Below are 27,941 nucleotides of genomic sequence, written 5' to 3'. Positions count from 1 at the left end.
TTAAAAATAAGACTGTTTATTATAATAGCTCTATATGCAAAGCATACAGTTAGAATACAATGAAAGACAAACCTGTATATGGATAATAGTATTACATTCAACTATTTTATCTCTCCAACTTAATACATGCAATTTCTATTCACATTACATCTTGGATCTTTAATCTTGAACATGATAGCACAGTACATAAGGTGTCTTCGCATGTAGCTCTGGTAGCCAGATGCAGACTTTACCTCAGAGATAAGTGCTTTGTTTCCATAAACAAGGTTTCCAAGCAGCTAGTGGTTTGTTTTCATCCGATTAAGCATAGGTGAAGAACAGCTGTGTTTGAGGGCTCATGCTTCTGCGTCTTGTCTCTCTTCTTTACAACCTCCATAAATGGTGTGTGTATGTGTGTGTGTGTGTGTGCAGCTCAGGCTGTGTGTGCGTGTCTGTGTGTGTGTCATTGACTTGAACTTTGCCACTTTAGCATCCTTCATGGCATTCTCTGTGTGAGTTGATCCCGGAGGTTAAAGCCGCGCTGACACAGAGTGGACAGCTTCAGACAGGGAACACCGCTGCAGAAGGGAGAGGAAGACCTCCGCTCAGAACCAGAACTCGGACACGAAGACGTGGACGATGACCATGTTCCTGTGGGACACCACGCCCGCGTTGACGTAGTTCATGGTCAGCTTCAAGGCCAGATCCATAGGACCAATCAGCGGCTTCACCTGCCGGACCACCCCTGGAGAAAGAACACACAGAGAAACACCAGGTCAGGGTGTGAGCATGGTGGATAAGCGGTCGGTCGTTCGGAAGCACACTTGACTCACAGACTCGGTTCTCAAATCACACGGAAGACTGGTAGGGATTCTACTGGATCGTCTGTCGTTACGAAGCGAGAAGGGTGTTGTGTAAACGTCTCAAGACGTCCAGGCCAGTGCTGCTAACCAGTGCCTGGTGGGGAGCTGGCTTCACGCACAGAGATGAGTCGAAGTTCTCCTCACGTGACTGACCTCTCCCCTCCCTTCCCTCCCTCCCTCCCCCCTCTCTTCCTCCACCCTAGAGGAGAGTGGATGAATCCTTCCCTTCGTCATGGCATCACAACCAAGAACCCAAGAATGACCAAACACTGCAGGAATTTGTTGGAAGCTCTCTTCAAGTGAACATGCGATTACAGGGCGACAAAGCGCCAGTGTTTACCCAGGCTGTCAGCGGGCCTGTACTCTCAGGAGGGCTGATGACATCTCGTCTCCATTCTGTTTGAACAGACATCGGCCCCCAAGCGCAGCCAGGCAGCACAATCTCCCCGCACTCCTCCAACCGTGTGTTCCCCCTCGCTCTCGCTCTCCCCCTCCTCCTGCTCTCTCTTTCTCTCTCCCCCCCCTCTCTCTCTCTCACTCTCCCCCCGATCCCTCCCTTCTCTTATGCGCACACTTTGATGTAGCAGCAGTACAGTTCAAGCCAGGTATTTGGGATGGGTCGACTTTTCCAAGTTGCAAAAAGTAACATGAATCACACACTTCAGTGATAAATAACCAGCGCTCGAGTCAGTCTGACATCGAGACGACATGACATGTCATGACGTGTAGATGATGAGGAGTCTCTTTGAGCTGCTTGAACCAGTTAGAGGAGTTCGGTCCCCTGGCCCACGGGGCAGAATGTTCCGGATCCCGGGTGTGCAGCGTCCTGTGAGAGACAGACAATCCTCCTCCTCATCCCTCGCCTCCTCTTTTCTTCTCTCTCCTTTCTGAAGGGGGCTTGTTTGTGGCACCGTCGCTGTGGCCTACGAGGGTAAATGAGTCCCATGTGTTCGACGACGAGGAGCAGTCCCAGTCACGCGATACAGCCAGGGAGGCATTCCTTCAAGAATCCATCTTGAAACTCCCGAACAGCAAGCCATAGGAGACTGCAGCCCCTCCCTCCCCTCCCTCCACATCTCCTTCCCGGCCTGGATCGCTGTGACCACACAGAAGATTCCAGAAGATAACCGTGTGAGGAGGGGAATGGGGGGCCCTCTCTGCATCAGGGTTGCCCTCTTGTTTTGGTGTTATGTGACTCTGGTTGCGTAGTGACTCTCGGCAGAGCGCGAGTAAGACCAGGCTTTTATTGTTTCCAAAGCGTCAGCGTCGCCGTGGAGCAGGAGCCCCTGTGTGAACCTAGCGACAGCAGGACATAATGTTCAGGGAAAAAAGTCAAAAGGACATGGAAAAAAGATTAGGGTTTGACTCCCCCCCCCCCCCCCCGTAAGTGGAGGTGGCTCAATACCCAGCTCTGCCAGGAGCAGGACACACTGACATGGTGAAGACAGTGCGTGGGACGTTTCCGACGAGACTCTTATTGTGAAAGGACAATAAAGTCCCGAACAACATCAATTAACCACGTTCATGGAGTTCAGCATGCAGACGCCTTCATGTGGCACAGTTCATGGGGTTCGATATTGGACGAGGGAGAGAAGGAAGATGAGTGCAAAAACACAGAGCAACGTATCATTACGAGTCCGGTTGGGCCCGCCGGGAATGATGGGGATATGGGATGGATTTCAGTCCACAATAGGCCTGTTTTATTGGAAATAGAGTGATGGTTTCAGATCATAAATGTGAATCTAAATCCAATAGAGGTCCTAAAAGCTTTCCATAATCAGGGTCAAGTGAGGCAGCATTGCGGTCGCGGTCTTGCAAGGACACAATGAAAAGCAGTCAAATGGATGATGTTACTTCATAAATAAATCACAAACAATTCCGAGCACAGTAAAATACTGCTGTTAGTGTCCCTAGTTTGGATCCTTCTCACAAACTCATGCACTCTTGACACTGAACTCATCAAAATCTAGATGTTTCTTATGTGGTTGGACACATGCGGGGTCTCAATTGAGCTAATTCAATGACCTCATGGTTCAGGTAGCATATTGCTTTTCCCCTATTAGCTCAAATATGGGGTGGCATGATTTGTGAGACGTTTAAGGGCCAAACCTCCCATGTGTAATTAGCTTAACAGAACATTTGTTGGCAATGCGGAGAACGGAGAAGTCTCGTTTGCACATGCAGATCCTGCAGGAGGTATTTCCCATCGTGGCTCTTTGCTTGAGCACCCCTTGCAGCAGTGCTGTTCCCTCGGTGAAGGGAGAGCGTGTGCAGCCACAGCTGGGCTCTGCGTACTCCCACTGAACCTGAGGTGAAACCACCAACCACATAATTACCTCGTTTCATTGAGTGTGCAGGAGCGGCGCTGAGGTGAGGGGAAGGCCCTGAGCGCGCGCGGTGCAGGAACAGGTTAGCTCAGGCGGCCGAGACACCGTCAGCACCTGAGACTCAACGTAAACAACCACAACATGAGAAGCTGACAACCTAACTTCCTGATGTCTCTTCCTGATGTCTCACCCTGATGTGATCTCTTCCTGATATGATCTCTTCCTGATGTGATCTCTTCCTGATGTGCTCTCTTCCTGATGTCTCGCCCTGATGTGATCTCTTCCTGATGTCTCTTCCTGATGTCTCGCCCTGATGTGATCTCTTCCTGATGTGATCTCTTCCTGATGTCTCGCCCTGATGTGATCTCTTCCTGATGTGATCTCTTCCTGATGTGATCTCTTCCTGATGTCTCGCCCTGATGTGATCTCTTCCTGATGTGATCTCTTCCTGATTTGATCTCTTCCTGATGTCTCGCCCTGATGTGATCTCTTCCTGATGTGATCTCTTCCTGATGTGATCTCTTCCTGATGTGATCTCTTTCACAAGGATCGCTGGTATCCTGAGGAGACCCAGCTGTGACAGGGGGAAACACTGTGGCTCGGAGCGAGCCGTTCCAGTCCTCTGAGGTATCTGCCCCAGCGAGTAGAGGTGACCCCTTCGCCTCATCAAACACACAGCTGAACAAACTCCCTGTTCCTCCAGAACATTCTGCCACACCATAAAACAGCCGGTAAGTAGAAAATAGCCTTAAATGCATGGTGGTAGTGGAGACACTGCCACAAAACAAAGCGAGGCAAATGCCAAAAGCCATTTGTCATTCTCTACGGCTGAAAGACCTACAATATTGAAGGGTTACATGTAAACAGTACAATTTCAGGGCTTTCTGGTTTCTAAAACTTCAGCAAGGAAGTGTATGACTAAATCCCAAATGAGCGGGTTTAACACCATAGACAAATGAAAAGTATGCGCTGGCCTTGCCACAGACTCGTATAATGACATGCTAGCAGCGGCACGATGTGTGCTCGCTGCAGTCAAACCATTGGGCGGGAGCCCGGTGGAACGAGTGGCGTTCCTCCGACAGAAACGCCGAAGATATGGGACTTTTGGTCGGAGGACCTTAAGGCACGGGCTAGATGCCTTGTGTTTTTGGTGAGGACTGCCTGCTGCTCTGTGATTGGCCGGGGTACGGCCAGGCTGTCCAAACAACCTCTTGACCACTCCAAAGAGGATTCGGGAGCCCCGAACGAGGCTCCCTCTGAAAGGCCAGCCACGTGTGGTTTGGTATTTTAAGGTCAATTAGCAATGAGTCATAGTTACAGATCCCTCTCAGATGAGCCGTGGGTCGGCATTGGGACGGTGTCGCTGGCGTGGGTGGTGACATCACAGGAAGGCAGCCAGAGGGGGAAAGGTCGCTTCTCTTCCTGAACATCCAGTCCAGTGGTTGTCTGATAGGATAGTGGTGATGACACGTCATGTGACATTCTCCATAACCGTGACCTTCAGATCGCATTACAATGACCTTCTAGTTCTAAAGCTTTCACGAGAAGCAGAACTCGGGAAAGAAAACAATGTATTTAAAGAATCTGACATTAAAATGATATGAAATTAGAGCAAAGAAAGACACTGTTGGATTTTTGTCTGGACTTTCTTGGTTGATGGTCGGTTTCAGCAGCTTACACACGTGTTGCAGGGAATGCTTTTCGGAATGTTTGATAAGTGTAAAGGGGAGGGGGGCATTCTTAATCAAGTTTGAATATGTTATCGTTGTTGGCATGATGAAGGTAATAAATAAAAAATAACAAGATAAAGCAAGCAGACAGCGACAGAAAGGTGAGGACTGGCAATGAATTAGTGAACACAAATCAAGAGACCATCATAGGCTGGGAGAGAAATGAATAACTACATCTGGCAAGTGAGGACCATTCCTCAGCAAAATAGGATGGAATTCACTCTGTTTATGTGTGTGTGACACTATCTACCATCTTGTAGACCAACCTGGGAAGGCGTTGTGTGTTTGGCTGTGGAGTTGTGGAGTGGTCGGGTGGAGAAGACATTGTTTTGATTAGCCATGCTAATCTCCTCAGTGACAGGCAGGGATTTGTCATGGGTTTGGCACGTTCGGGTGGGCCTGCTGAAGTCATGTCATGAATTACAGCCTCTAGAGACACGTTAGGCTGCTGGGCTAGGCTGCTGGGCTAGGCTGCTGGGCTAGGCTGCTTTTTACTACGCTAAAACTACCTCAAATTTCCAAACCATGCTAACTCTAACTCTTTCAAGCTGCCCCCAGCCATAATCCCCACAGTGTCTCTTTAGCGCCCTGCTAACATCTAACACACCAGGCCTACATTCCTCTTGCTCTTGTGGAAGGCTCCGGAGACAACCATAGAGACCATCCAGTACCACACCGAAGACAGAGTGTTCATTGCTCCTGTCAGTGTGACTACCCACCTGTCACCCCCATGCCAATGACATCGTAAAAAGGCATTCAGCATGAGAGAGAGAGTGCTGACCACAGGAGCGTATTTATACCTGCTTCTTAAAATGGTCGGAATTTGTCTGCGGCGTCTGGATGTTGGCCGTGGACCTTACAGTTAATGCATAATCCATGATACCTCAGTTCACCCACAGCTTGTGAGGACGTTTGGGCTGGCGGTTGGCTCCCTTCCACTCATTCACGGCGGTGAGAGGGATGGTTTCCATGGTTTCCAGCCTCATCCTTCACTGTCACTGCATCCGCTGCATCTCCAGCCAGCACGAGTCCCTGCTATTTCTCAGTCTTTTCAAAGGAGCCTGAAATGATGTCACTCCACGCACACCATGCCTTCACTGGGCGCTGGTCAAAGACAATATTGGTCCCCACACGCAGCCTTGTGAGGGAAGAAAATGGATCAGGGGAATCTACCAGCTCTGGCTGGGGCCTGCTGCAGTGCCCGATCTGCAGAGTGCCTGGTGTGGGGAAGCCCCCCGCTGAAACAGCCCTCACCTGCTCCCAGTGAGAACCACAGAACCATTGTTTTCAAAGAACTCATTTGTCCACCATCCGACTGCCAGAATCAATCATCCCGTTTTCATCCCTCTTCAAACAACCTGTGCTCATCAGAAGTGGATGCCAGCGATGGTGCGAGGATCGCATTCCTCTGCTGTTTGCTTTTCCGAACGCACGTCACAAATGTCAGAGCTGTTGTCTTTGTTGTGACGACACCGCGCTGCGGTCGACCGTCCACGAAGCCTGTACCTGGAGTGGCGGGAGACAGATTCTGTGTGGTCGTAGGTAACGGTATGATCGTAGTCACCGGATTCGGAGGGTTTGATTGGTTGCAATCGCGCTCTCCAGGCGGTGAAGGCATGTTGTGTTTGGACAGATGCAGCACGCTGTCAGCTGTCAGAACTAGGAAAATCCTCCTTTAAGACAGAGATAGATGGCCAAGCCGTGGGTGGCTCTTCTCATGTGTGGTGGTGAGGTATAGCGTAAGACACAGTGTGTGTATGACTGTGTGATAGGGAGAGAGAGAAAGAGAGAGAGAGAGAGAGAGAGAGAGAGAGAGAGAGAGAGAGAGAGAGAGAGAGAGAGAGAGAGAGAGAGAGAGAGAGAGAGAGATGGAGCGGTTTAGAGGGAGAGAAACAAGGCTGAAATAGAATCAACGAGTGGAAAAGACAAACTATTAGGTTTGATCTCTCAAAGTTGTGGTAAGCACCTCAATATGCCAAGGCCATTAAAGAGACTAGTAGCGGCCAAAGATATTAGCTTTCAGAACTGATACATCCACAGCCTCCAGTTAGCCAGCAGCCGACAAAGACCCGTGTTGTTGTGAACTTGGATTGGTTAATGCGCTCATGGCAGACACCAAGCTAGAAGCAGGCGAGCCACTGACCATAGCTCATCCAATCAGCATCCAGTGAGTTTGGGAGAGAATTGTCTCCCAGTGAGCAGGGCAGCGAGGCCTTTCATGTGGCTCCCTGGTAAAGCGCTCGGATGCCGGCTGAGGCCTGGAGTCCTGCTGGGGAAATGGAACAATGCGTTTAACCACATGAAGCGCAGGGCTCTAGATGACTTCTGAACAGATCCCCTCTCTCCCTCAGACCAATCTCGCTCCGTCTCAGAGGAAAGCTGTGTCTTTCACTGTTCTTTGTTGCTTTCTAGTCTCTGTATCGTCAACAACAACGACATGTGCAGTTCGGTTGAATTGACATCGTTTTAACTTTGTGTCACTGCGCCGTGTCTTTTCAGCAGACTTGCATCTGCTCGCTGGGCTGCGTTTCCTTGTGCGTAACGATGAACACTTGTGTGTAGCCGCAGCCTGGGAGTTGATGACATTTGGGCTCACTTTCTCCCCCTGTTCACTCCTCTAGTCCTCCCTCTCTCTCCCTCCCTCGCCCGCTCCCTTCCTCTGTCCCTCCCTCCCCCTGCCCATCTGTTCTACAGAGACAGATGTGCTCAGGACAACCATCCCTCCATCCATCAGCACCGGCTCCCGCTGCCACCCTGCTTGTCTCCCAGCACAGGCCCAGAGCAGCACAGGACCAGGCCCAGCCACATGACCTCTTCAGGCCCAGCACACCCCCACCCTTCTGGGCCTGGACATCGATGCAGCTCCCTGACAGGCTGTCAGCAGCCCTGGGTCAACACCAGGCTAAAGACAGGGCTGGGCTACCATGGACCACACCCCATGGATATGTTCTCTTCCATAAACTTTCTTTGATCATTAATCATGAGGGAGATACTGGTTGTATTGAGCTTGAAAAGTAATGACATGCACTATCTCTGTGTGAGAATGCTACCCACATTGAACAGTAAAGGGGGTGGGGGGGGGGGCTTGTTGTTGTTGAACAGAAAACTAAAGAATTATCAACGTGGCCTGTCATGGAAGCAATGACTCAAGAAAGGGAAACAGCAGATGCTAAATGTTCTTCAACACAAGAACAAACCTTCATTTGTCTCAGAGGACCAAACAACAGACAAGGCTGTTCCTTGCTCCACTGCTCCTAAACGCCACCAGACTGCAAATAGCAGCGCAGGTCATGTCAAACGTGAGCATCCTCACAGAGGATTTCATGCCTTTCATGCGACTTCTCTTTTCTCCTCAACCGAGCCCTCACACACATGTGTGTTTGGTTGGGTTGAACAATCCCTCCCTCCCCTCTCCTTTCGTAATACAGAATTAGGTCAGAAAACTGCCTTTATGTCTCTGAGCAAATGTCATTTCCAGTCAGGGCGGCTGGGGGAGGGCGCGGTGAACCCTAGGATAGTTATCTGCCTCGACGGCTTTCGCCCAAGTCACCCTTCTTGGAGACGAGCGACAGGTCCCTACTCACCCACGATCATGCCGTGCTCAAAGCGCTTGAGGATGTCGAAGGAGTTCTGGATGTTGCCCTCCAGGATGTCGAAGACGATGTCGCTGCTGCCCAGCTGAGAGGAGCCGTGGGCAGGCGACATGGTTCTCAGGAACACAATCTCTGTCAGGAAGAAGATTTCAGTTAAGTAAGACTATTTATATAGTTAGAGACAGGAGAAGGCCTCTCGGAGCCTTCCTTCCGCCATAACAATGACTGGATGGCGCTGTGAGACTTGCGCCAACAGTTTTATTTTTTGGTTTTCCGTAGAGGATGATAGTAAAAATGAAAGTCTGGATTGATTGTTTGCAGGTCGAATCCCAGTGGGCTTGAGGCGTCTACATATCGCTGTTCAGTTCAAAGCTTGCGAGTCCTTTACACCCCAACGAGGGGCTTAGAAGAGACGACAAGCTCCCTACCTCCCACGAAGAGGAGGATGAGTGTGTCTGGAGTGTGCACCACAGGCAGACAGACAGGCAGACAGGCAGACAGGCAGACAGGCAGACAGGCAGACAGGCAGGCAGACAGGCAGGCAGGCAGGCAGGCAGACAGACACACAGACAGGAAGACAGACACACAGACAGGCAAACAGGCAGACAGACACACAGACACACAGACAGGCAAACAGGCAGACAGACAGTCAGGCAGACAGGCAGGCAGACAGTCAGACAGACAGACAGACAGACAGACAGACAGACAGGCAGACAGGCAGACAGACAGACAGACAGACAGACAGTCAGGCAGACAGGCAGACAGACAGACAGACAGTCAGGCAGGCAGGCAGGCAGGCAGGCAGGCAGGCAGGCAGACAGGCAGACAGGCAGACAGGCAGACAGGCAGTTGTCGCTGGCTGTCTGGGTGTGATTACTGTGGTTCCTCATATCCAGCCAATATGGCATTCATTGGTTTTTAGGGCTCGCCAATGTTTGATGGGGTTGTAGTGAAATATCTGTTAATAATGTTTAACCTTTTTGAGTTTCGAGGGGGAAAAGGTGTATTATAATGCATGTACAGGAAGATCATTCTGTATTGTCTATTCTATAGGACAGTTTATGACCGTGTGACCGAGGCAAATTACGTAACATAACTTCTTACTCAGAACACCGACCCCCTGTGGCTTTGCTCACTTTCCATCAGGACATTTGACATCCATCCTATCACAGCTCCATGCGTTACATCATGTCACAGCAAGAGTTCCATCACGACACGTGAAGCATCCCAGTGACACGTCAGAACGCCCCTCCTCTAACCTTCCGGCTTGGTGAACTCCCTGAAGGTCGGCATGGAGATGACAGTGTGGGAAACAGACTGCACCGGGTCCAGCACGCAGCTGATGTCGTTGGCCGGGCAGGACTTCACACAGCGGACGGTGTCGGAACGCTCCACCCTCGCCCTGCTGAGAGAGAGAGAGAGAGAGGGAGAGAGGGAGAGAGAGAGAGAGAGAGAGAGAGGGAGGGAGGGAGAGAGAGAGAGAGAGAGAAGGGGAGCGAGATAGAAGGGGAGAAGGGGACAGAAAGACAGATTGAAGGAAATAGAAAGAAAGGAGACAACGAGAGAGACAGAGATAGAAGGAAAGAGAGAAAATGAGACAGAAAGAAAAAGGAGGGGGACACACGGCCTTTGACCTTTCAGGATAAAAAGAGCAGGAACCAACCGCCTTGTGCCTATTAGGGTCGCACCAGGCCAACATGGGAGCAGCCCATCACAGTCTGGAGGAGCTGTCCCGTGGCCACGACACAAACACAGCAGGTATGCTGGGTATTGTACTCCTGGCATCACAAACAAGCAGGCTGCATGTGCTTGAGGGTTTAGGTTGGTTGAGGGGCAGTTCTATGGGCGTATGTGAAGCCCTCTGTGACATTGCTTGTAAAAAAGGGCTAAACAAATACATTTTGTTTGTTGTTTGATTTGATTTGCACGTGGCAGAGGAAGATTAATCCAACTGCAACAGTCCTACAGCAGTCAGGTTGCTGCTTTAGCCATTGATGGTTTTCTGATGCACTGACTAGTGTGTGTGTTTGTGTGTGTGTGAGGGGGGGAATCAGTCCACCAAGCCTAGAGAAAATGATCCACGACCTGTTGGAGAAAATATTTGGATTCGTCGAGCACCCCCTTCTCCCCAATTCTGTATTGGATAATCTCTTCAGGAGAATTTATGAGGCGAGGTTTTTTTCTAAAAGACTCCTAAATTGTGAGGAACAAGACAAGACAACTCCCAGAGCCCTCCTGCCTGAGCTGCTCTCATACAATAACTTAGGACTTTGTTTATTTCACAGTCAAATCAGTGGCAGCTCCAGGAGGGGGGCCAGGAGGGGGGCCAGGAGGGGGGCCAGGAGGGGGGCCAGGGAGGACGGATGCCACCCACACACCTGACATGTTCAGGTCATTACACACCGAGATCCCCCAGATGACAGGGTCAGCGGGTGTTATTATTGATCTTGTTTTGGTAGAGCTAATCAATGATTGGCTGCCTTTTGCTACAGTGCATCCTCTGAAACTCTACTGCACATACTCAGAAACAACAGCAGTTTACAAAACCTACTTCGCTCATCTGTTAACTAATAACTTAATGAACAACTTCCCTTTCAAATGGTCACTATAGGTACCACGTAGTTGGGTTGTAACTAATAGTAACTTCTGTTTCTGTTTCCAAAGTTATTTTTAAGCAGTATATTTAACATCAATTCAGACTTGCTGCAGCTATCATTAGAAGTCTAAAAGTCAGATGGAGGAACAGTCCACCTCGATATGACTCCACTTCTGATGCAGTTGTTCCAGTTACACGCTTTAGGGACAAGCTTCAAATGGACACGAGTTGAAACGTGGCTATTTTAGGTAACAAAAACAGACTGGTTACCATGTGTAGGTACAGTTTATGCACACCACTGCCCTATAGCCACACGGTGACTCACAACCCATGCATCTCAGCCTCTCCTCAAGGGACCTATAGGCTAGAGCTCAACCCCAAGAACAGCTTGGGTTACCGCGCTTCTTTCAGGGGGCGCAGGAGGGGAGAAGACCCTGACAGGAAGGCAAGCCACGGCCGGGTAGGGGCTTGTAATTAGCAATTAGCAGGTGGGTCCAAGTTTTGCTTTGGTTCAGGCCAAAGCCACAAAATGTTCTCTCAGTCGGGCTGTGCAGCGCGGACAGTGGGCCATGGGGGAGTGGGCAAGAGCGATGGCGCGCCGCGGGGTGAATTTACGAGAAGATAATGACCCAGGGTGAACCGCCCCCTGGAGTAGAAGGGGCACTTCAAAGCAAGGAAGCAAGTGGAGGGCTAATTACAGCGTGCGTGTATGCATGTGTGTGTGTGGAGGGTGTGTGTGTGTGTGCACATGTGGCCATGCCTGTATGCATGTGTGTGTGTGGAGGGTGTGTGTGTGTGTGCACATGTGGCCATGCCTGTATGCATGTGTGTGTGTGGAGGGTGTGTGTGTGTGTACACATGTGGCCATGCCTGTATGCATGTGTGTGTGTGGAGGGTGTGTGTGTGTGTGCACATGTGGGCATGCCTGTATGTGTGTGTGCATGTTTGAGCGCATGCCTGTATGTGTGTGTGTGTGTGGTGGTGGTGGGGGGGGGGGGTTGTGCACGTGTTAGCATGCCTGCATGTGTGTGTGTGTGCCTGTGTATATGTGTGTGTGTGACAGAGGGATCTTCCATTGTTTGATCTCCTCCTTGCTCTTCAGCTCTGGAGGCCCGTGGAGACCCAGGGACACCTCCCAGCACTCCAGCCCACAAAGACAAACAGACCGCTGGATCGCAGTCCTCTGGTCAAGAGGGGCCCTTTCCTTTTTTTGGTCATTATTATTTATAGTCGGCACATTGATAACTCCCCAACACAAACAGAGCCGGGATTCAGTCACCCTGCACACCCTGATGCTGCAACCGCCCCTAAACGCTCAGACCACCAGCCAGAACCCAGAACCCCATAACTCACTGTCAAAACAGAGGGAAAAAACTCTAGTGAGCCGCCATGTTTTTTTTTACTTTAACGACAACCCCCCCTCCCCCCCCCCCCTCCCCCCTCCTCCTTCCTCCTTCCTCCCCCCCCCCTCCTCCCCCCTCCTCCTTCCCCCCCCCTTGAGCAGAAGTGCATCTTTACTCCACCGACAGCTACAGGAGGAACCAGGGACATTTGAATTGACAGATTTGAAAAGCTTCATGGCTCAGGCACTGAGCTAACATTGCACACTATTGCTACAACATTGCTACAGTATCCTGGCTGCAAGTCCCAGCCCCCCTATACACCCAACCCACACACACACCTACACACACACCCACACACACACCTACACACACACCCACATACACCCCCCCCCCCCACACACACCCACACACCCACACACACACCCACACACACACCTACACACACACACACCCACATACCCCCCCCCACACTCACACCCACGCACACACACATCTCATCGGCTGTAACTCTCTAACTCCCGTCAAGATTCCTCGTCAGCTTGGGTTCACATCAGCAGGTCTGCAGGATGTGGAATCTGTTCCTGTCACATGATCTCCTGAAGGATCGAGGGTAGTCTGTTAGAGAAGAACCAACTGTTGACTAAAAAATGTAGAGAGTCCAGTTTGAGATCATCTTGTTTATGTAAACTAGTGACAGAGCTGTCGACAGACAGAGCAGGCCAGAGGATAATAGTTGGTTATTTATCAAACTAGTCATGCTGTCATTCTACCCTGTCCGACATAATGGGTTAATATAGTTCAAGTTTGGTTCTATCCTTAGTTTAAGCCACAAACTGCCTTTATAGAACTTTCCAGATGGATCCTGTTACTCCCATCTGAGTTTTATTAGAAAACAATTCATTTAACACATAAACCATAGGACACTGTATGATTATAGACTTTACACTATGCAGTGATTATCCAATTCCAGTCGATTATACGTAGTCTTAGGACACTTCCTCATGTCTTAGCCTGACCCAGAGCGCCACCTAGAGGTGCCACGAGACACTTCTCAAAACAAACACATTCCATTTCACCTGCAGCTTGCTGGGTGACTCTCAAACCACCATCTCTCAGAAGAAAAAATCTCCAACCACAAAAGACTGAAAAAAAAAAGTCCTAAAAGCTTGTGCTCGTGCCTAAAGCCCAAACGTGTCTCCGATTAAATACCACGGCTACTGTTTTCGAGCGCACTGCGGTCATCCCTGCTCTCGCTCACTCCTCCAGAGCGTTGTAAGGGACCCTGGGCTGCTCCTGGGTCACAAACACCTGGACCTTAGCCAGGTAGCTGCTGACCGCCTCCTGTCGCCGCAGCTTCAGCTCCAGGGTCAGCTCAAAGTCCTGTGGCTGGGCGATGACCCGCGCTACCGACATCACGCCACCAGAGGGCACCCTCTCGGTCACGAAGTAGCCGCCCTCGTTTCCCCCCACCATGGCGATGTCGACCTCGTCGCCGGGGGCGACGCTGGAGGGGCCCATGCGGAAGACGTGGGTGAACACGGGGATGTTGGTGGGGAAGGTGAGGGGGTAGTAGGTTATTCTCAGAGGCATGGCCAGGCACTCGCTGCTAGTCTGATCGCAAAGCAAGCGCTCGCATCGACTGCAAAGGAGGGGTGGAGGGGTGGAGGGGTGGAGGGGTGGGGGGTTGAGAGGGGCGAAGAAAGACAGAGGGACAGATAGAGAGCAGAGGACAAGACAAGACAAACAAAAAAAAAATGGGTTGGTCGTGCCGGGCATGCGAGTGGAAAGAATTTCAGTCACATCAAAGTGGGTCGTCTGAATCAGTGCTCTACGTCCAGGCATACGTGTGTCTTACTGCCCCCTGCAGGGTCATGCAAGAACTGCACTGGGAGCAACGGCGCATTCCTGTACAGCTTCTGGAACGTGTGAGGGTCTGTAGGCGTCTCTGTGTGAGGGGAACATGCTAGATCTGGAGCAACACTGTTCATGCAGCGCGTGGTTCAGAGGGGAAGATTTGGACCGCTGTCGTCTGGCTCCTGCTCTACTGTCGCTAGCGGATGTGGAGGTCCGACTCCAAAAGGACCTCTTTCCTCTCCACACACTACTGCAGCTGTGGTGTCTGTGTGTGTGTGTGACTGTGTGTGTGCCCCCCCCCTGTACTCACGTCTCCCCGGAGCGGCGGTACTTGGGCGGACACTCGAAGGCCAGGCAGCGGGAGCCTCCCTGAACGTTGAAGCAGCTCTCCGTCTCAGAGCAGGTGTGTGTTCCTGTCACACACTCATCCACGTCTGGGGAGAGAAACCAGAAGCACATGACCAACACCAGGCAGAAGCACATGACCAACACCAGGCAGAAGCACGTGACCGACACCAGGCAGAAGCACATGACCAACACCAGGCAGAAGCACATGACCAACACCAGGCAGAAGCACATGACCAACACCAGGCAGAAGCACGTGATCAACACCAGGCAGAAGCACGTGACCAACACCAGGCAGAAGCACATGACCAACACCAGGCAGAAGCACGTGACCAACACCAGGCAGAAGCACATTACCAACACCAGGCAGAAGCACATGACCAACACCAGGCAGAAGCACGTGATCAACACCAGGCAGAAGCACGTGACCAACACCAGGCAGAAGCACATGACCGACACATCACACCTAAAATCTCATAAAGCATGAAAAATGCCCCAAAAGATATCTTGGAAAAACCTTACCCTGGCAATTGCGGCCGTTGGGGGCCAGGGTGTAGCCGGTGGCAGGGCAGGTGCAGTGGAAGCTTCCGGCAGTGTTGTGGCAGCGATAGGAGCAGATGTGACCTCCGGTGGGCAGCGCACACTCGTCGATATCTGGGGAGGGGGGTCAAAGGTTCAAGAATTTGTACTTACTCTTTTCTGACTTTCAAATATGCTCTGAACATATATCTGTTCAAAAATCCAAGACCGTTGTAGCTGCAACTTTTGTTGTTCTTACTTTATTTTAATTCACACCATTAATTATTGATTATCGCATCTTATTCATTTACTATGTTTTACTTTATTATTTATTGTTGACTTAAAACATTAGTTGTCTGTGTATCTTTATTGCGTTATTATTATTTCTATTTAATATTTTACTTTATTATTTATTGTTAATCCAAACCATTTGATTTACTTAATTACTTGATTATCCCTATTGTATCATTCATTTTCTATGTATTAGTTTGCTTTAGTACTTATTAATTATTATAAATGTTGTTTAGTTTAGAGGAGGAGGGCCTCGTATAAGCTTTCCACGCGTCTTCCCTCCTCCTGCACCTGTTTTACCCATTGTTTTATTTTTCTTATTTTATATATAATATTTTGTGCAAAAAAAAAACAAAAAAAGGTGAAAGGCGGATGAGGTGTTTGACCCTGAAGCTGTAAGGTTCTCGTGTTCTCCCTTTGCTCGGCGGACGAACGGTGGCTCACCTTCACAGGTGACGCCGTCGGTGTCGCTGAGCTGGTAGCCGCGGCGACAGTAACACTGGTAGGTGCCGTACACGTTGGCACACTCCTGACTGCAAGGGCTGCTCTCACACTCGTTCACATCTGCACACGGGCGAGAGAGCCGTCAGCGCCACCTCAGACAGGATATGACACGGGTATGACGATGACGTTGGAGAGCGCGACAGCAAACAGCGAAAGGAAGTGGTTACCGTCACAGTTCCTGCCGTCGCCGGCCAGTTTGAAGCCTGTGGTGCAGCTGCACTTGTAGGACCCCAGGACGTTCTCACATTTGTGGGCACAGAGGCGTCCAGGGTAGTGCCTGCACTCGTTGATATCTGAAACGCACACAGGAGTACGAAGGAACAAGATCAATCGTTTTAGCAAACCAGTCAAACGCCACCAGCGAAGGGCTCGCTGATGAAGAGCCAGCATCACTTCGGCTGAGGCCTGATCGCAGGGGCAGGAAGGGGTTTTCAAAGACAGGCCCTAAAAGGAAGCCATCAAAACATCCCAGCTGGTGGAGGGTTCTCCTGTATTGTGGAGGGTTCTCCTGTATTGTGGAGGGTTCTCCTGTATTGTGGAGGGGTCTCCTGTATGGTGGAGGGTTCTCCTGTATGGTGGAGGGGTCTCCTGTATGGTGGAGGGGTCTCCTGTATGGTGGAGGGGGCTCCTGTATGGTGGAGGGTTCTCCTGTATGGTGGAGGGGTCTCCTGTATGGTGGAGGGTTCCCCTGTATGGTGGAGGGGTCTCCTGTATGGTGGAGGGTTCTCCTGTATGGTGGAGGGTTCTCCTGTATTGCAGAGGGTTCTCCTGTATGGTGGAGGGTTCTCCTGTATGGTGGAGGGGTCTCCTGTATGGTGGAGGGGTCTCCTGTATGGTGCAGAGCGGTTACCTTCACAGATGCGGCTGATGCTGTTGAAGATGTAGCCTGCCTTGCATTCACAGCGGAACGAGCCCACCAGGTTGATGCAGCCGTGGCCTGAACAGGCCCCGTCCGCACCCTGACACTCATCGATATCTAGGAGAGGAGGAGAGGAGAGGCGTGGAGGTGACAGAAATATGTCTGTGTGTGTGTGTGTGTGTGTGTGTGTTTGTGTGTGTGTGTCTGTGTGTGTGTGTGTGTGTTTCGTACCAACACAGCGGTTGCCCTCCTCGTTAAGATGGTAGCCCCGGCCACAGTTGACAGAGTTGCGCTGGCAGGTGTAGGAGCCCACTGTGTTGATACACGTCTGCCCAGAGAGACACGGACCGGTCTGGCTCAGGCACTCATTGATGTCTGGGGGTCAGAGGTCAGAGGTCAGGCCTTCTCAATGCCTGTCTTAAAGAACTTGTGTTTAGGTTAAAGGCCCAGTTTAAATGAATGATAAACCATAAACACCAATATAACATGCATTTGACACGACACAAACAGACTACTTCTGTGCTGAGAAGGTTAGTAACACTTTAACGGCGAAAAGAAGTTGTGTGTCGTTGAGCTTGTGAGTGGGAGACGGGTGTCCCTCCAGAATGTGGATCCCAGGTCCTAGTGCCCACCGATGCAGCTGCCGAGGGCGTCCTGGATGTAGCCCAGTCCACACTGGACGCGGGGCTTGCAGCGGAACGAGCCCTGCGTGTTCTGGCACTCAAACTGGGGAACGCAGTTGTGGGTCCCTGTCTCACACTCATCAATATCTGCACAGCACCAAAAGAAACACACTTTTTAAAATACTGGATGAATCTCACCCAGCGTCTGATCTGATTGTTGGCTTGAAGATGCGTGAGCCGAACAGTCCACGAGACACACAAATCACACAGCTCCCATTCAGAGGGGCAAGTTGCTAATGCTAACCGCACACAGTGTGGCTCTGTCAGTTTCCCGCCGCACCTTCAGAGGGCTCTGACCTTTGCAACTGTTGTTGTCCGTGAGCTCATATCCTGTTCCACAGCTGACCTCTCGCTGGCAGCGGAAGGAGCCCTGCGTGTTGATGCAGCGCTCGCCCCCGCGGCAGTTATTCGACCCCAGCAGACACTCGTTGATGTCTAGGGAGGACAGTAACAGGAGAGACCGGGTTCAACAAATGTGTTGCAATGTCCCTTTACTGCTCAAACACTGTGGCTGTGGCACTCGCCTTCACACGTCTTCTCATCAGGTTTGAGTTTGTAGCCTTTGAAACAGGTGCAGATACCATTACCCACACACTGCTGATTACACCTCCCTGATTCTGGAGGAGGGGAGGAGGAGGGGAGGGGAGAGGAAGGAGGAGAGAGAGGAGAAGGGGAGGAGGAGGGGAGAGAGGAGGGGAGAGAGGAGGAGGGAAGGAGGAGGGGAAGGAGGAGGGGAGGAGAGAGGAAGGAGGAGAGAGAGGAGAAGGGGAGGAGGAGGGGAGGAGGGGAGAGAGGAGGAGGGGAGAGAGGAGGGGGGAGAGAGGAGGGGGGAGAGGGGAGGAGGGAGGAAGGAGGAGGGGAGAGGGGGGGGAGGAGGGGAGGAGAGAGAGAGAGTGCGGAGGAGGGGAGGGGGGAAGAGGGGAGAGAGGAGGGGGGAGGGGAGATGGGAGGGGGGAGGAGGGGAGGAGGGGAAGAGAGAGAGAGGGGTTAGATGAGACAATGATAACTAACAGCTAGGATACAAATTGCATATTTTATCAATTATTGTACAAGTGTATAATGTACAATTGAATCAATGTTTGGTCCGGCAGTGAAAACTCTTACCAAATATTTGGACATTTGATAACAGTTGAAACAGTAGGTTTGGAGGTGATGTAGTTACCCAAGCTGGGGCAGCTGCAAGCACACTTCTCTATAGTTACCTTTACACTGGTTGCTCAGCAATGTCTCATCTCCATTGGAGCTTGTCTCATTGTCCTTGTCAGAAGCTACAATGACACGAGAATAAACCCCTTCAGTCCCAAACAGTGAAACTACAGGACGTGACAATGAGTACAAACAGCCACCAGGTGGCAGCACTGCTCTGAACCAGGATGGGAAACACGTTCATCTTTCAATCACTTCTTCAGCTTGTGAGATGAACAACAAACAGCCAGAATGATCTTGACTCACAACTTGATGTTAATTGTTGCTACTATGCTGCAATTTTTTTCTCTAATTTCCTCTCTGCTTCTTCCTGCTAGGGTTGTTTTATTGTGTATTTTAGTGTTGTGTATGGTATTTTCAATGGCATCTTCTTTTCCTTTAAACATTGTTTTATGTATGCCTCAAATTGTTTTGTCTACCAAACCAACTGCCCCCCCGTCCCCCCCCTGTCCCCCTCCTGCCTCCCCCTGTCCCCCTCCTAGCTCCCCCTGTCCCCCTCCTGTCTCCCCCTGTCCCCCTCCTGCCTCCCCCCCTGTCCCCCTCCTGCCTCCCCCCTGTCCCCCTCCTGCCTCCCCCCCTGTCCCCCTCCTGCCTCCCCCTGTCCCCCTCCTGCCTCTCCCCCTGTCCCCCTCCTGCCTCTCCCCGTCCCCCTCCTGCCTCCCCCTGTCCCCCTCCTGCCTCCCCCTGTCCCCCTCCTGCCTCCCCCCCTGTCCCCTTCCTGCCTCCCCCTGTCCCCTCGTACCGTGGGTGGGCTTGGTGTGTGGCGCTCCGTCCGTGCAGCAAGCCCTGGACACCAGGCCACACTGGTAGCCCAGAGACAGGCTGTGGTCACAGGGTACACCCTGCTCCTGGGCTGCACGGCCCAGCAGGCAGCAGTCACAGCACATCTACACACACACACACACACAGAGACACACACACAGAGACACACACACAGAGAGACACACACAGAGAGACACACACAGAGAGACACACACACACACAGAGACACAGAGAGAGAGAGAGAGACACAGAGACACACACACAGAGACACACACACACACACACACAGGTTGTCATGGATACAGATAGAAGATCATAGAAAGTCAGAAAGTCAGACTGATGTAGACAGACAAAAAAATGACACCATTTCCTTCCAGCTGGGTGATATCCTGTCAATCATCTTTGTTTTGTGGTGAAGTCTGGGGCAGGAAAAGAGATGGGGAGGATAAGAGGGTGTGTGTGTGTATGGGAGTGTGTGTGTGTGTGTGTGTGTGTGTATGGGAGTGTGTGTGTGTGTGTGTGTGTGTGAGCAGTCTGCCAGTAAGTCATTCAGGATGTCATAAGGTTTTATTAAAGCAGGGTGAGAAGGTGGCTCAGACCAGTCCAGAAGGCTACATCTGTTCAATCCTTTCTGATTCAAACTAAGCTGATCCAAAGCTAGAGTGAGCACCATACACAGTGTTGATCCTGCCTTTAACTGGATGAGTCCCTCATAGAGTGGGTCTAGCAAAGAGACAGACTGACAAGGATTCATCGTTCTCCCTTAAAACCATCTGACAAATTTATCTAAGAGTGACAAATGGGCTTGAGGACTGTTGTGAAAACAGAGCCCCCTAAAGCGAGGGGCGTGTCTTAGCCCGGGAGAGAGAGGGCTGGGAGAGAGAGGGCTGGGAGAGAGAGGGCTGGGAGAGAGAGGGCTGGGGAGAGAGAGGGCTGGGAGAGAGAGGGCTGGGAGAGAGAGGGCTGGGAGAGAGAGGGCTGGGAGAGAGAGGGCTGGGGAGAGAGAGGGCTGGGAGAGAGAGGGCTGGGAGAGAGAGGGCTGGGAGAGAGAGGGCTGGGGAGAGAGAGGGCTGGGGAGAGAGAGGGCTGGGAGAGAGAGGGCTGGGGAGAGAGAGGGCTGGGAGAGAGAGGGCTGGGAGAGAGAGGGCTGGGGAGAGAGAGGGCTGGGGAGAGAGAGGGCTGGGGAGAGAGAGGGCTGGGAGAGAGAGGGCTGGGAGAAAGAGGGCTGGGAGAGAGAGGGCTGGGGAGAGAGAGGGCTGGGGAGAGAGAGGGCTGGGAGAAAGAAGGGCTGGGGAGAGAGAGGGCTGGGAGAGAGAGGGCTGGGAGAGAGAGGGCTGGGAGAGAGAGGGCTTTAAGGAACTTGGCAGACAGCCTTGACAAGACAGTATCTGAGGTGAATTTATAATCTACCTGAAAACAACCAGAACTCCATTCCTCTCCAGAGTGACAAGTCTCAGCCTGCTTGCTGAGTGTACACACAGACAGTCACACACACACACACACACACACACACACTTGATCCATCTCTCCCCTGCAGATGAGTGATGGGCCTTGATCTTGGAAAGAAAGAGTCTTTGGAGCGAACAATGACTGGTTTGTTTCTCTGGCTCCTCCTACCACTTCTCCTGACTCCAACATTGCGATGCCCATGTGCACTTGTGTTGTGAAAACACAGGTAGAGACACACAACCCTTATCCACACACACACACACACACACGTACACAACCCTCCCCTCCCCACCCCCACACACAACCCCCATCCCTCCACACACAGCCCTTATCCACACACACCTTAGCAGTCTTGGTCTCACAGGTAGACCCAGAGTACAGAGCCTCGCAGGCTCCTTGGTCCTTGGCCATGTTGATGCCGTTGGTGCAGATGGTATCTTCCAGAACGGCTGCACAGCACTGCTCCTGCACTATCCTGTCAGGGAGCAAGAACACGACACACAGGGAAGACCAGCTTATTCTGAACGGCGTCCCAGATCTCCTTGCTGGAGTGGAAACACTGTGTTGAACTGCTAACCATTAAAATGGGCCCGGGGCATGCCTGGTGGGGGTCTCCCCAGCCTGGCACAACTGCGCAGAGGGCTGAGAGAGGAGAGAGAGTCTCCCCAGCCGGGCACAACTGCGCAGAGGGCTGAGAGAGGAGAGAGAGTCTCCCCAGCCGGGCACAACTGCGCAGAGGGCTGAGAGAGGAGAGAGAGAACCCCATATGACCTGGGGGGGTCATATGGGGTTCTGCCTGCTCCGTCTCGTTACCATAGATACGGATCCAAATCAAATGGATTTTGTGTTTCTTTCCACACTTTGGCTGTTCTTGGGTTCTGACGTCAATCTAAAACAAAAAACTAAACATAGAATGTCTTCTCATCCTTTGGGTGGGTCGTTCCCGGTAGTGTAGGTGGTTGTTATCGTAAGGGATCCCAGATCCAAGAACCACACCTTCCATCCCTCCCTGACTTGGGGGTGCTGCCCTGGGCGGGTGACAGATCCCTTCCTCTGACCACCTGGCCAGTTTGGCCAATCAGAGCCCATCTACCTAGGAATCTCCCGAACAGTAGCACCAAGCGGGTGCAGCATGAGTCTATGAGTAGAAGACTAAGATCAGGTCCTAGGATACAGTAGGAGTGTGTTTAATCAAGGCATCAGTAGATACTCTCTAAACACACATGGCTCCACTGATAGTTTCCACTGGCTGTGCTCTCACGGCGTCCAATCAGAGCAGAGCAGTGACTGCGCACGTCTCTCGTCTGCGGACGCGTTCGTTTGACGAGATGGTACGAGCAGATGCCACTGCCGTGCTCTTCCCGCTTCCAACAAGCCTCTGCATCGACCTCTTACCGGAACTCTCTTTTCATCAAAAAAAAAACCCACACACAAAAACTAAACTGACATCTCCACTGCGACTCAGAAGCGTTCATCTCCTCTCCTGAACCTTCTCAGGGCAGTCACAGTCTAGGAGGTTTCTGCTCCTTCATTCTTTTCTTTTTCCCCTCCCTCTTTCCCAGTGTCTGAAATAATCCCTCTGCTTTCCTGTTATTCCCCACTCCAGTCCTCTGTCTGCATATAGTTTCACGTCCTAGGTATTTCCTGAATTCGAAAATACCCCCATTTTCTTGCACCCCCCCCCCCCCCCCCACCTCCTCTTACCCCCTGGTCACCCAACCTCATCGTTGGAACCTCACCACCATAATAAGAACATATTCTGGACCACAACGCCAAAGTAAACACATCTGCCCTCGGCGGGCGCTGATTGAGAAATGGATCCTGTCACCGTCGGAGCAGAGACCAGAGGCTGCCCACCTTTCACTGTCCCCCCAGGGCCTGCAGCCTCTCTGGGGGTGGAGTGGCATCCTGACTCTCTCACGTCAGCTAGACAGGGGGATTTATGAAGTCGTCCTTCACCCTGTCGTAATCTGTACATCCCTCCGAAGTAGCTCGACAGACTTGCCCTTGGGGGACCAGTTCTGAGGTGAGCATCACACATGAAGGCGGCGCAGAGACCCAACCGGGTGAGTGTAAGGGCGGGAAGTCTGGTGTCAGACAGTGAGAGCTGTCGTCTGCTCCTAAGAGAACCACCATGCCACTGTGGAGGTGAAATGTAGTCTGCTGCTAGTCTGCTAATGATCTGCACTGTAATCTTCTCCACAGGTATGAGGGGGGTCAGATGGCTGAGTAATTAGAAGGTGGCCAGTTTGATTCCTGGCCGGTGCACATGACGTTGTGTACTTGGGCAAGGCACTTCACCCTACTTGCCTCGGGGAGAATGTCCCTGTACTTACTGTAAGTCGCTCTGGATAAGAGCGTCTGCTAAATGACTAGATGTAAATGTAATGATGAAGGCATAGTCCTTCCAGTCTCTCTGATTACTATCTCCCTGTCACCCTTACCTGCAGGTAGTGGACTCTGAGATGAGAGGCAGGGCTGTGCAGTCCTCATTGTCGATGCCACGATTTCGACCATCTTTGCAGCAGTCCTCCATAGAGATCTGCTCTCCACCTGTCGCTGCTGTGGAATAAAATCACTGATGAGCTGTGTGTGTCTGTGTGTGTGTGTCTGTGTGTGTGTGTGTCTGTGTGTGTGTGTGTGTGTGTGTGTGTGTGTGTGTGTGTGTGTGTGTGTGTGTGTGGGTCTGTGTGTGTGGGTCTGTGTGTGTGTGTGTGTGTGTGTGTGTGGGTCTGTGGGTCTGTGTGTGTGTGTCTGTGTGTGTGGGTCTGTGTGTGTGTGTGTGTGTGTGTCTGTGTGTGTGTGTCTGTGTGTGTGTGTGTGTGTGTGTGTGGGTCTGTGGGTCTGTGGGTCTGTGTGTATGTGCGCGTTAAGTGTGAAAATGCCCCCCAGTTTCTCTGTGGGAAACAGCCGTTACTGTCTCTCTGACTACATATAGACACACAAAAGCACACAAGCAAGTTTGCAATCCAAGTGACTGGACAGAAAGAGTGAAAGTGACAAGTAAGACTTTCAACACATATTTATGTGCTCCACTTGGAAGTCCCACTCAGACAACCAGATTTAGCATGTCATCTATGCTAGATTAACATGAAGCAAATACTAGGAAGACAAATTCAACCGAGTTTGGCACATTTTTTAATAATCGTAAACGTTTGGCCAGTCATATTGACTGATGGTTGTGTTGTGCTGAAACGAGAGAGTCTTTCCGAAGGGCATTCCACCAAGACTGTGGTGCTCAGTTCGTTTTTTACGTGGATTAGCTAGCGAGGAATGCCCTGGCTCTGTAAACAATCAGCCGTCTCAATCACATCAAATACACAACTTTCTTTGTGGTTGATGGGATCTGCCAAACATTAAATTGCGTCTGGCAGGTTGGCTGCATGGGCTAGCTTGCCCTAGGCCCAAACAAAGATCTATCAGCCAAACTGGTAGAAGAGAAGGACACAGTCTTGGTATGAACTAATATTTTGCTAAATCGGTGTAATTTAATCTGTTGTCTGTTAGTTTTTGAAAACAACAGAACATTGTGAAACCAACTCATGTCTATGGAAATAAACACAAGCCCAGACATATCTGTGATGGGTGGAGGGAGGACAAGAACCTGGACGTGTCGGCCTCAATTTATAGTTGAGCTTAATGCTCTCAGAGATTACTTTATGTCTGAAATAAAACATTGCAAAAAGGAGGCCGCCAAAGGTATAACTGAATAGAACGTGATATACAATCCTTTTCTGATAGGTAGTGTGAAATATGATTTTTATTCAAGAGAAATATGTGATAATCCATTGATAAGTGAGATATTAATCTGGTGATCCCAGCGAGACTGGATTCTCGTATGACCTTTCCGGGGCTAGGCGACTGGCTAGGTAATGAAAGGTCTTCTGATGGAAAGGCGAATTCAATAAATAAATGTTCATGTATCTCAGATGCATTCATCTGGGTGGTCCCTCCCTGGACATGTGTCCCTCCTAGAGCTGGACTAATGTTATTAAACAACAGATCAGATTCTCCAGACGCCAACATTAGCCACGTCACAAAGCCTGGGGCTGGGGGTGTGCTAACAGGCTGGGGCTGGGGGTGGGCTAGCAGGCTGGGGGTGTGCTAGCAGGCTGGGGGTGTGCTAGCAGGCTGGAGGTGTGCTAGCAGGCTGGGGGTGTGGTAGCAGGCTGGGGGTGTGCTAGCAGGCTGGGGCTGGGGGTGTGCTAGCAGGCTAGGGGTGGGGGTGTGCTAGCAGGCTGGGGCTGGGGGTGTGCTAGCAGGCTGGGGCTGGGGGTGTGCTAGCAGGCTGGGGCTGGGGGTGTGCTAGCAGGCTGGGGGTGGGGGTGGGCTAGCAGGCTGGGGGTGTGCTAGCAGGTTGGGGATGAACTAGCAGGCTGGGGGTGTGCTAGCAGGCTGGGGGTGGGGTTGTGCTAACAGGCTGGGGGTGTGCTAGCAGGCTGGGGGTGTGCTAGCAGGCTGGAGGTGTGCTAGCAGGCTGGGGGTGTGCTAGCAGGCTGGGGGTGGGCTAGCAGGCTGGGGGTGGGCTAGCAGGCTGGGGCTGGGGGTGTGCTAGCAGGCTGGGGGTGGGCTAGCAGGCTGGGGGTGTGCTAGCAGGTTGGAGGTGTGCTAGCAGGCTGGGGGTGGGCTAGCAGGTTGGGGGTGTCCTAGCAGGCTGGGGGTGTCCTAGCAGGCTGGGGGTGGGCTAGCAAAATGGCTGGAAGCACCAGGCGCATCTTAGTTCCCTCATAAACCTCCTAGCAACGAGGTGAAACAAGGCGGCTTCTTAACAAGCTTGTAACCGGCTATTACAGCAGGCCTCTCAGAGAAGCTTTCTCTCTCTTCACCTCTCTCGCTCTCTCCTTACGGTGTCTGTTTGAAGACTGAAACAAACACCAGGATGTTCTTGTGAAGCTAATAAAAGAGTTGTTCAAAGAGTAAAAGCTGTAGTCTAGAGAAACAGGGACTGGTCGAAACATCTCCTGTGGTAACGCAGCTCGTTGCTTCTCTTCAACTGCTCCTGTTTTGACTAGTCTGGTGCTCCCGAGCATTACGATGAGTTGATATCTCCTTGCCAAACCACCTTGGAAGCCACAGCAGTGCTATTGAAAGAGAGGCAGGCCCCAAATGACTACCCTGCCAGATCCCAGGAGACACAAAGCTCCAGAAGTTTCTCTCCAAGCACAGAGGAGGAGACACAAAATGAACGTTTTTCAACCGACAGGAAAAGGTGGTCATGTGAGAGCGTCTTTTTTTCTCTCTCTCTCTCTCGTGAATTCTGTCATCTTTTCTCTTCTGGTCTCTTTCCTGATAACTAATCCTAACTCACACAGCATGGCAAAGCCATTTCTCAGTCACCACAGTCTACCCCTTCAGCAAACTAATTGAAAGAACAGAGAGAGTCTTAAATCTAACTCCTGTTATTCTATCAAACGAGGCAAACCAGCCCTTTCGAAGCAGCCATCGTTGTCTGCCTGCTGCCTGTCTACCTATTTGATGCATTGTCTGTCTGCAAGTGGGCTAAAGTCCTGGTTGGAACCCAGAGCTGGTGAAGAGGGCCAGGGGATGGTTCAGTTGGGGCAGAGCAGGGCGCATGGCTGGCCCCCGTCTAGACTTCTCATGTAAACAGGACTTAATGAGTCCAGGGAAGTCCACGCCCCCCAGAAGCTCAGGCAGAGAGCGAGCCCACCCCTCCAGACGCTCAGGCAGACTCACTCACTCGGCCTGGATAGTTTATCTAAGGAGCTTTCTGGAATCTTCTGTCTCCCGGTCAATCACAGAGACGCAGAGTTCCTTTCCTCATGCAAGACTCATTGTTCCCGACATGATTCATGACCGAGGGAGCTGGGGGGTGGCGGTCTAAAAGGGCGCATTAACATTCTATCCATACATCTGTGGGTGTGCAGGCTGCCTTATCTGGACAGGTGTGCGTCTCTATCATATGGAAAACAGGCCATTTGGAAACCACGAGGCTTGTGCTGGTCACCGGATCTGGTGAGAACGTCTCCACCGAGTCCACCCCGTCCCTAATTGAGGGACAGCCCACGCCGACCCCTGACCTTGCGCCTGATAGGCTGGCAGGCGTAAGCGGGGGCCTCCTGCTGACTGTGAAAGGGGCCCCATGTGTGGCCCTGGGCCTGGGCTCCGGACAGTCCCACCCCTCAGTGACCCTTAAACAGGAACTTGGGTGTAAATCAGCCCCCTGTCCTTTTACCTGATCAGTTCGGGGGTCAATACACAGCAGGGGCCCTGGCTCCGAGCACACACCATCAGAGAGTTAACTGATCAGCTGGACCCAGCCTTGCAGTCTCTGTTATGCTAATGTTTGTACTGCTTGTGTAATCCTGATTCATGTTACAGTAAATGTGCCTACCATTCGATAGCATGCATGTTTTGGCTGTTATATTTAATTAACAATGTAACAATCGTTATAGTCATAGCATACATACTCAAATACTGCCCCCTCCACACACACGCACACAAGCACACACACGCACATGAAACACATAAGAATAGCACATGGTCACCAACCGTTTCTATAATACTTTCAGTACACAAGAAGACTTATTGCACACATTCAGTAAACGAATGTGAAAATCACGAATGGTTTATCTCTGAGTAATGTGGAGGAGTAACTTACCTTGCCCACTGATAACTCCGAACAGAGTAAAAAGTAGCACTACGCAGGGAGCCATTGAATGAGGAGATTTCTTGCCCTACTAAAATACTGTTCAGCAGACGTATAAGATTCTACGCGATGTGTGAATCAACACCAGCCCGCAGTTTCTCACAGAGACGCAGATTTCCAGACGAAAGGTAGAAAGATTTGGAGCGCACCGCTGGAAAGGTTTGAGTGTGATGCAGGGTTGAATGAGTAGCAGCGTGACTGTCTTGGAACGACCGTCTAATTATGACTGAGGGGGGCGGGCAGGGGCCATAGTAACGACTTGCAGTCACGGTGTCCGCGCAAACGTCGGCAAACAATTTATTAAGTAGATTGAAATGTTGTCAGAGATCACATCCATTGGTTTTCTCACTTTATCATTCTCTCAAAATATT

The 27,941-nt window shown here is 51.3% G+C and overlaps 1 protein-coding gene across 3 annotated transcripts; it reads right to left on the bottom strand.

Moving 5' to 3' along the window:
• On the bottom strand, positions 1-27,895 carry fbln1 (fibulin 1). Of its 3 annotated transcripts, none has more exons than XM_084672686.1 (17): positions 27,523-27,874; positions 23,348-23,465; positions 21,246-21,378; positions 19,435-19,579; positions 18,689-18,754; positions 18,011-18,103; positions 17,784-17,921; positions 17,436-17,573; positions 17,035-17,178; positions 16,795-16,920; positions 16,112-16,237; positions 15,885-16,004; positions 15,153-15,284; positions 14,596-14,719; positions 9,752-9,894; positions 8,484-8,624; positions 1-724 (listed from the first exon to the last, which is right to left on the bottom strand). In XM_084672686.1, exons 1-17 carry the CDS (start codon positions 27,575-27,577, stop codon positions 585-587), a joined length of 2,082 nt encoding a protein of 693 aa, XP_084528812.1. In that variant the 5' UTR covers positions 27,578-27,874; the 3' UTR covers positions 1-584. The 3 variants fall into 3 exon arrangements, with proteins under 3 accessions (XP_084528812.1, XP_084528811.1, XP_084528813.1); XM_084672685.1 differs by having other exon boundaries at positions 9,752-9,897; positions 27,523-27,871; XM_084672687.1 differs by lacking the exons at positions 1-724; positions 8,484-8,624; positions 9,752-9,894 and adding an exon at positions 13,094-14,070 and having other exon boundaries at positions 27,523-27,895.
• Positions 27,896-27,941: the final 46 nt, after the last annotated feature.

Source organism: Hypomesus nipponensis, chromosome 14 (assembly GCF_054491055.1).
Source record: "Hypomesus nipponensis isolate SF chromosome 14, ASM5449105v1, whole genome shotgun sequence".
Lineage (NCBI taxonomy): Eukaryota > Metazoa > Chordata > Actinopteri > Osmeriformes > Osmeridae > Hypomesus > Hypomesus nipponensis.
This window is presented reverse-complemented; position numbering and strand designations above follow the sequence as displayed.